The sequence below is a fragment of the Daphnia carinata genome, chromosome 8, assembly GCF_022539665.2.
Source record: "Daphnia carinata strain CSIRO-1 chromosome 8, CSIRO_AGI_Dcar_HiC_V3, whole genome shotgun sequence".
Taxonomy (NCBI): Eukaryota; Metazoa; Arthropoda; class Branchiopoda; order Diplostraca; family Daphniidae; genus Daphnia; species Daphnia carinata.
Genome location: NC_081338.1, coordinates 15,007 through 24,995, shown reverse-complemented (window position 1 = coordinate 24,995; position 9,989 = coordinate 15,007). Strand labels below are relative to the sequence as shown.

Below are 9,989 nucleotides of genomic sequence, written 5' to 3'. Positions count from 1 at the left end.
TTCAATGTGAATATCGTATGATACAGTGAGTTTCAATATCTACATTCAAACAGCATCAAATATACGTGTATTCAATGTGAATATTGTGTTATAGAATCAGTTTCATGATCTACATTCAAACAGTATCAAATATACGTGTATTCAATGTGAATATAGTATGATACAGTGAGTTTCAATATCTACATTCAAACAGCATCAAATATACGTGTATTCAATGTGAATATAGTGTTATAGAATCAGTTTCATGATCTACATTCAAACAGCATCAAATATACGTGTATTCAATGTGAATATAGTATGATACAGTGAGTTTCAATATCTACATTCAAACAGCATCAAATATACGTGTATTCAATGTGAATATAGTGTTATAGAATCAGTTTCATGATCTACATTCAAATGTAAATATAGTGTTATAGAATCAGTTTCATGATCTACATTCAAACAGCATCAAATATACGTGTATTCAATGTGAATATAGTATGATACAGTGAGTTTCAATATATACATTCAAACAGCATCAAATATACGTGTATTCAATGTGAAAATAGTGTTATAGAATCAGTTTCATGATCTACATTCAAACAGTATCAAATATACGTGTATTCAATGTGAATATAGTATGATACAGTGAGTTTCAATATCTACATTGAAACAATATACGTGTATTCAATGTGAATATAGTATGATACAGTGAGTTTCAATATCTACATTCAAACAGCATCAAATATACGTGTATTCAATGTGAATATAGTGTTATAGAATCAGTTTCATGATCTACATTCAAACAGTATCAAATATACGTGTATTCAATGTGAATATAGTATGATACAGTGAGTTTCAATATCTACATTCAAACAGCATCAAATATACGTGTATTCAATGTGAATATAGTGTTATAGAATCAGTTTCATGATCTACATTCAAACAGTATCAAATATACGTGTATTCAATGTGAATATAGTATGATACAGTCAGTTTCAATATCTCCATTCAAACAGTCTCAAAGATACGTGTATTCACAGTGAATATAGTGTTATAGAATCAGTTTCATGATCTACATTCAAACAGTATCAAATATACGTGTATTCAATGTGAATATAGTGTTATAGAATCAGTTTCATGATCTACATTCAAACAGTATCAAATATACGTGTATTCAATGTGAATATAGTATGATACAGTGAGTTTCAATATCTACATTCAAACAGCATCAAATATACGTGTATTCAATGTGAATATAGTATGATACAGTGAGTTTCAATATCTACATTCAAACAGCATCAAATATACGTGTATTCAATGTGAATATAGTGTTATAGAATCAGTTTCATGATCTACATTCAAACAGTATCAAATATACGTGTATTCAATGTGAATATAGTATGATACAGTGAGTTTCAATATCTACATTCAAACAGCATCAAATATACGTGTATTCAATGTGAATATAGTGTTATAGAATCAGTTTCATGATCTACATTCAAACAGCATCAAATATACGTGTATTCAATGTGAATATAGTATGATACAGTGAGTTTCAATATCTACATTCAAACAGCATCAAATATACGTGTATTCAATGTGAATATAGTGTTATAGAATCAGTTTCATGATCTACATTCAAACAGCATCAAATATACGTGTATTCAATGTAAATATAGTGTTATAGAATCAGTTTCATGATCTACATTCAAACAGCATCAAATATACGTGTATTCAATGTGAATATAGTATGATACAGTGAGTTTCAATATATACATTCAAACAGCATCAAATATACGTGTATTCAATGTGAATATAGTGTTATAGAATCAGTTTCATGATCTACATTCAAACAGTATCAAATATACGTGTATTCAATGTGAATATAGTATGATACAGTGAGTTTCAATATCTACATTGAAACAGCATCAAATATACGTGTATTCAATGTGAATATAGTGTTATAGAATCAGTTTCATGATCTACATTCAAACAGTATCAAATATACGTGTATTCAATGTGAATATAGTGTTATAGAATCAGTTTCATGATCTACATTCAAACAGTATCAAATATACGTGTATTCAATGTGAATATAGTGTTATAGAATCAGTTTCATGATCTACATTCATACAGTATCAAATATACGTGTATTCAATGTGAATATAGTATGATACAGTGAGTTTCAATATCTACATTCAAACAGCATCAAATATACGTGTATTCAATGTGAATATAGTGTTATAGAATCAGTTTCATGATCTACATTCAAACAGTATCAAATATACGTGTATTCAATGTGAATATTGTATGATACAGTGAGTTTCAATATCTACATTCAAACAGCATCAAATATACGTGTATTCAATGTGAATATAGTGTTATAGAATCAGTTTCATGATCTACATTCAAACAGTATCAAATATACGTGTATTCAATGTGAATATAGTATGATACAGTGAGTTTCAATATCTACATTCAAACAGCATCAAATATACGTGTATTCAATGTGAATATAGTGTTATAGAATCAGTTTCATGATCTACATTCAAACAGCATCAAATATAAGTGTATTCAATGTGAATATAGTATGATACAGTGAGTTTCAATTTCTACATTCAAACAGCATCAAATATACGTGTATTCAATGTGAATATAGTGTTATAGAATCAGTTTCATGATCTACATTCAAACAGTATCAAATATACGTGTATTCAATGTGAATATAGTGTTATAGAATCAGTTTCATGATCTACATTCAAACAGTATCAAATATACGTGTATTCAATGTGAATATAGTGTTATAGAATCAGTTTCATGATCTACATTCATACAGTATCAAATATACGTGTATTCAATGTGAATATAGTATGATACAGTGAGTTTCAATATCTACATTGAAACAACATCAAATATACGTGTATTCAATGAATATAGTATGATACAGAGAGTTTCAATATCTACATTGAAACAGCATCAAATATACGTGTATTCAATGTGAATATAGTGTTATAGAATCAGTTTCATGATCTACATTCAAACAGTATCAAATATACGTGTATTCAATGTGAATATAGTATGATACAGTGAGTTTCAATATCTACATTCAAACAGCATCAAATATACGTGTATTCAATGTGAATATAGTGTTATATAATCAGTTTCATGATCTACATTCAAACAGTATCAAATATACGTTTATTCAATGTGAATATAGTGTTATAGAATCAGTTTCATGATCTACATTCAAACAGTATCAAATATACGTGTATTCAATGTGAATATAGTATGATACAGTGAGTTTCAATATCTACATTCAAACAGCATCAAATATACGTGTATTCAATGTGAATATAGTGTTATAGAATCAGTTTCATATCTACATTCAAACAGTATCAAATATACGTGTATTCAATGTGAATATAGTATGATACAGTGAGTTTCAATATCTACATTCAAACAGCATCAAATATACGTGTATTCAATGTGAATATAGTGTTATATAATCAGTTTCATGATCTACATTCAAACAGCATCAAATATACGTGTATTCAATGTGAATATAGTATGATACAGTGAGTTTCAATATCTACATTCAAACAGCATCAAATATACGTGTATTCAATGTGAATATAGTGTTATAGAATCAGTTTCATGATCTACATTCAAACAGTATCAAATATACGTGTATTCAATGTGAATATAGTATGATACAGTGAGTTTCAATATCTACATTCAAACAGCATCAAATATACGTGTATTCAATGTGAATATAGTGTTATAGAATCAGTTTCATGATCTACATTCAAACAGTATCAAATATACGTGTATTCAATGTGAATATAGTATGATACAGTGAGTTTCAATATCTACATTCAAACAGCATCAAATATACGTGTATTCAATGTGAATATAGTGTTATAGAATCAGTTTCATGATCTACATTCAAACAGTATCAAATATACGTGTATTCAATGTGAATATAGTATGATACAGTGAGTTTCAATATCTACATTCAAACAGCATCAAATATACGTGTATTCAATGTGAATATAGTATGATACAGAGAGTTTCAATATCTACATTCAAACAGCATCAAATATACGTGTATTCAATGTGAATATAGTGTTATAGAATCAGTTTCATGATCTACATTCAAACAGCATCAAATATACGTGTATTCAATGTGAATATAGTGTTATATAATCAGTTTAATGATCTACATTCAAACAGCATCAAATATACGTGTGTTCAATGTAAATATAGTGTTATAGAATCAGTTTCATGATCTACATTCAAACAGTATCAAATATACGTGTATTCAATGTGAATATAGTATGATACAGTGAGTTTCAATATCTACATTCAAACAGCATCAAATATACGTGTATTCAATGTGAATATAGTGTTATAGAATCAGTTTCATGATCTACATTCAAACAGTATCAAATATACGTGTATTCAATGTGAATATAGTATGATACATCAGTTTCATATCTACATTCAAACAGCATCAAATATACGTGTATTCAATGTGAATATAGTTATGATACAGTGAGTTTCAATATCTACATTCAAACAGCATCAAATATACGTGTATTCAATGTGAATATAGTATGATACAGTGAGTTTCAATATCTACATTCAAACAGCATCAAATATACGTGTATTCAATGTGAATATAGTGTTATAGAATCAGTTTCATGATCTACATTCAAACAGTATCAAATATACGTGTATTCAATGTGAATATAGTATGATACAGTGAGTTTCAATATCTACATTCAAACAGCATCAAATATACGTGTATTCAATGTGAATATAGTGTTATAGAATCAGTTTCATGATCTACATTCAAACAGTATCAAATATACGTGTATTCAATGTGAATATAGTATGATACAGTGAGTTTCAATATCTACATTCAAACAGCATCAAATATACGTGTATTCAATGTGAATATAGTGTTATAGAATCAGTTTCATATCTACATTCAAACAGCATCAAATATACGTGTATTCAATGTGAATATAGTGTTATAGAATCAGTTTCATGATCTACATTCAAACAGTATCAAATATACGTGTATTCAATGTGAATATAGTATGATACAGTGAGTTTCAATATCTACATTCAAACAGCATCAAATATACGTGTATTCAATGTGAATATAGTATGATACAGTGAGTTTCAATATCTACATTCAAACAGCATCAAATATACGTGTATTCAATGTGAATATAGTGTTATAGAATCAGTTTCATGATCTACATTCAAACAGTATCAAATATACGTGTATTCAATGTGAATATAGTATGATACAGTGAGTTTCAATATCTACATTCAAACAGCATCAAATATACGTGTATTCAATGTGAATATAGTGTTATAGAATCAGTTTCATGATCTACATTCAAACAGTATCAAATATACGTGTATTCAATGTGAATATAGTATGATACAGTGAGTTTCAATATCTACATTCAAACAGCATCAAATATACGTGTATTCAATGTGAATATAGTGTTATAGAATCAGTTTCATGATCTACATTCAAACAGTATCAAATATACGTGTATTCAATGTGAATATAGTGTTATAGAATCAGTTTCATGATCTACATTCAAACAGCATCAAATATACGTGTATTCAATGTGAATATAGTATGATACAGTGAGTTTCAATATCTACATTCAAACAGCATCAAATATACGTGTATTCAATGTGAATATAGTGTTATAGAATCAGTTTCATGATCTACATTCAAACAGTATCAAATATACGTGTATTCAATGTGAATATAGTATGATACAGTGAGTTTCAATATCTACATTCAAACAGCATCAAATATACGTGTATTCAATGTGAATATAGTGTTATAGAATCAGTTTCATGATCTACATTCAAACAGTATCAAATATACGTGTATTCAATGTGAATATAGTATGATACAGTGAGTTTCAATATCTACATTCAAACAGCATCAAATATACGTGTATTCAATGTGAATATAGTGTTATAGAATCAGTTTCATGATCTACATTCAAACAGTATCAAATATACGTGTATTCAATGTGAATATAGTATGATACAGTGAGTTTCAATATCTACATTCAAACAGCATCAAATATACGTGTATTCAATGTGAATATAGTGTTATAGAATCAGTTTCAATGATCTACATTCAAACAGTATCAAATATACGTGTATTCAATGTGAATATAGTGTTATAGAATCAGTTTCATGATCTACATTCAAACAGTATCAAATATACGTGTATTCAATGTGAATATAGTATGATACAGAGAGTTTCAATATCTACATTGAAACAGCATCAAATATACGTGTATTCAATGTGAATATAGTGTTATAGAATCAGTTTCATGATCTACATTCAAACAGTATCAAATATACGTGTATTCAATGTGAATATAGTATGATACAGTGAGTTTCAATATCTACATTCAAACAGCATCAAATATACGTGTATTCAATGTGAATATAGTGTTATAGAATCAGTTTCATGATCTACATTCAAACAGTATCAAATATACGTGTATTCAATGTGAATATAGTGTTATACAATCAGTTTCATGATCTACATTCAAACAGTATCAAATATACGTGTATTCAATGTGAATATAGTATGATACAGTGAGTTTCAATATCTACATTCAAACAGCATCAAATATACGTGTATTCAATGTGAATATAGTGTTATAGAATCAGTTTCATGATCTACATTCAAACAGTATCAAATATACGTGTATTCAATGTGAATATAGTGTGATAGAATCAGTTTCAATATCTACATTCAAACAGCATCAAATATACGTGTATTCAATGTGAATATAGTATGATACAGTGAGTTTCAATATCTACATTCAAACAGCATCAAATATACGTGTATTCAATGTGAATATAGTGTTATAGAATCAGTTTCATGATCTACATTCAAACAGTATCAAATATACGTGTATTCAATGTGAATATAGTATGATACAGTGAGTTTCAATATCTACATTCAAACAGCATCAAATATACGTGTATTCAATGTGAATATAGTATGATACAATGAGTTTCAATATCTACATTCAAACAGCATCAAATATACGTGTATTCAATGTGAATATAGTGTTATAGAATCAGTTTCATGATCTACATTCAAACAGTATCAAATATACGTGTATTCAATGTGAATATAGTATTATACAGTCAGTTTCAATATCTACATTCAAACAGCATCAAATATACGTGTATTCAATGTGAATATAGTGTTATAGAATCAGTTTCATGATCTACATTCAAACAGTATCAAATATACGTGTATTCAATGTGAATATAGTGTTATAGAATCAGTTTCATGATCTACATTCAAACAGTATCAAATATACGTGTATTCAATGTGAATATAGTATGATACAGAGAGTTTCAATATTTCTTACTAGTTCGCGAAATACGAGAATGGCGTGAGAGAGAGCTTCAACGCCCGTTCTCACCCTCCGTTATAGCTGTAACGGGGAGACTCACCTTCCGTCGGGAATGGTCGTCTTTCTCCATCCGATCGCTTTAGCCTTGGATGGGCGGAAGATGCGAACGATGAAAAACCCGGGCAGAGTAGTCAGGCAGTGAGTAGTCTGGTCAGTCGTGAGTCAGTCGTGTTAGTCTGTTTTTCTTTAACTTGTGCGTTTCTGTCCCTAGTGTAAGCAGTTATTCCCTTTCTTTTATGTTACCCTTTTAGTGTTACGCCTTGTGTAGTTGGCCGTGTTGGTTAAAACCCTGTAATAAACAGTTACTCCCGTGATCGCTCGTTACATGGTGGAGATGCAGGGTACACCTACCTGCTAGAGCAAGGTAAGTCTTTTGGCGTTTTCGTGAAGGTAATAGTGGAGTAAGGAGCTAGGAGGCGGGTACTGTTGGGAGGTCCTTGGGAAGTGCGACCAGCGGGTACGGTTACCTTAAATTGCTTGGGCATAGGACCACAGTCCCGGCCGAACTTCTTGCCCCTCTGTTTTCCTCCACTGCCTGTGAAGACCTTGTTCGGTGGGTAAAATAGGTGTACGGGGGAAACCTTGAGACCGGAGAGTCGTAGGATTTCGGGTTAAGGGGGTAGATGAATTTTGGTCAACTTAGGCAAAGTAAAAGGATAAGGGGGATCGCAGCATCACCTGAGAGGGAGAATAGGGAGCGCGTAGAGCAAGAAAGGGAATTGGGGGTTAAGCCTAAAGTCCCGACCGGAGCTTGCGTAGACGCGGGGACTCAGACTTCCCCCACGATCGGCCATTCAGCTTCGAATCCTGGAGCTGAATCTCAGAAACCGGTCGGGAGCGTAGGTGCACAGACTCAGGTTGTCTGTAATTACCAGAGGTTGCGAGCGCAACAGAAACCCCGGGATAGTGGGATCGGGGAGCAGACGGTAGTCGAGCCGGCGAGCACCTGTGAGGAAGTAGGTGGGAGAGAACGTGCGTCGACGTACCCACTTTTCCTAGATAGTAAGTCTACCAGTAGAGGTGAATTACTTGAGGGCGCGATAGATAGAACCGTCGCCGAATCCCTGCAGTGGGACTCGGGAGATTTGCGCGAGGTCTTGGCGGAATCGGGACCCTCAGAAAGAGAGACTAGTGAAGACTTGGGTTCAAGCTTCCAGGGTTCAAGCTTCCGGGGTTGGAGAGGTCCTAACGGTTCTTCGGTAGATTCGCCTGTAGAGACTTCTAGTGACGAAGAGGAGACAAGCAGCGAATTTTCTGGTAGCACCGTCCCTTCCCCCTTGCCACCGTTGGCAATGGCTCAGCGGGTACCGGCCCCTCAGTTGAAGTATCGTTCTCCTCCAATTTTCTACGGGAAAAAGGAGGAGGATGCGGCCGATTGGTTGGAGCGCTACGAGAGTACTGCTCAGTACAACCGTTGGGGGAATACCGAGAAGGCCGAAAATTTTGGGATGCATCTGGATGGGGCGGCTCGTAAGTGGTTCCTTTGCTCGGGCGCTCCCGCGGATTGGGAGGATACTCCAGCGGTGGCAGCGGCACCGGGGAAGCTGCTGTCCCGGCGGTGCCCGGGTTGCGAACGAGATTCCTCACGGAATTTCAATCACAGCATTATGGCCGCTATCAAGAAGCGAGATTACGGCAGCGCAAGCAGGGCATCGAGGAATCGGGAGTAGAATACTTTTACGACGTAATCGACTTATGTCGTAAGGTAGACCCGGGGATGCCGGAGGAGGCAAAAGTAGACTATCTTTTTAGGGGACTGAAGCCCACCTTGTTGGAGAAGATTTGGATAGTTAGCCCCAAAACGTCCGCAGAGTTTTTGGCAGCCCTAAAATTGCACTCCGAGGCCTCGGAATTAGCTAATCGACCCGACTGGGCCATTAGCGTCCTGGGCGCTGCGAAGGGTGGGGCACCATCTAAGCAGGATACGAAAGACGAGTTACGCGACTTAGTTCTTGAGTTAAAGGCGGAACTCGCTGAATTGAAGCGGGCAGCTAAATCCTCGGGGACCACTACTAAGCGAGAGGGGGCGAGGTCTCCCCAGGGTTCCGTCTCCTTCGCGTCACGCACGCCGGATGGGAAGCCGATTTGCCATAGGTGTGGGAAAGCAGGTCACATCGCTCGCTATTGTATGGCGGAGAAGGTGAATGACAAAAAGAAGGAGCCGGCACGCAAGCAGCCGGATGGGGGACGCGATGACCCGCAGGAGGATAGAAAGGGGAGCCGGAAGGACGACCGAAGAGACGGGTCGCGAACAGATGGGCAAACCGTGAGAAGAAGGTCGAAAGTCGCGAAGCCCGAGACAGCGATAGCATGAGCGTCGGGATGGTCTCGACCGACGAGGACGAAGCCCAGGAACCAACGGTCCTGCTTATAGACTCTTCTCGTTTAATTACGGAAACTGTAACCTGTCAGGGCGTGGATATTCGGGCCGTAATCGACACTGGCGCCGTAGTATCGGTGGCGTCTCCTGATTTACTTCGGAAGCTACAGAGGGAACGGGTAGAGTGGGGTGGG

The 9,989-nt window shown here is 34.6% G+C and overlaps 1 protein-coding gene across 1 annotated transcript; it reads left to right on the top strand.

The window, feature by feature from the left end:
- The first annotated feature begins 9,192 nt into the window (after positions 1-9,192).
- LOC130700630 (uncharacterized) lies at positions 9,193-9,789 on the top strand. Its single transcript, XM_057522602.1, has one exon. It carries the CDS (start codon positions 9,193-9,195, stop codon positions 9,787-9,789), a length of 597 nt encoding a protein of 198 aa, XP_057378585.1.
- Positions 9,790-9,989: the final 200 nt, after the last annotated feature.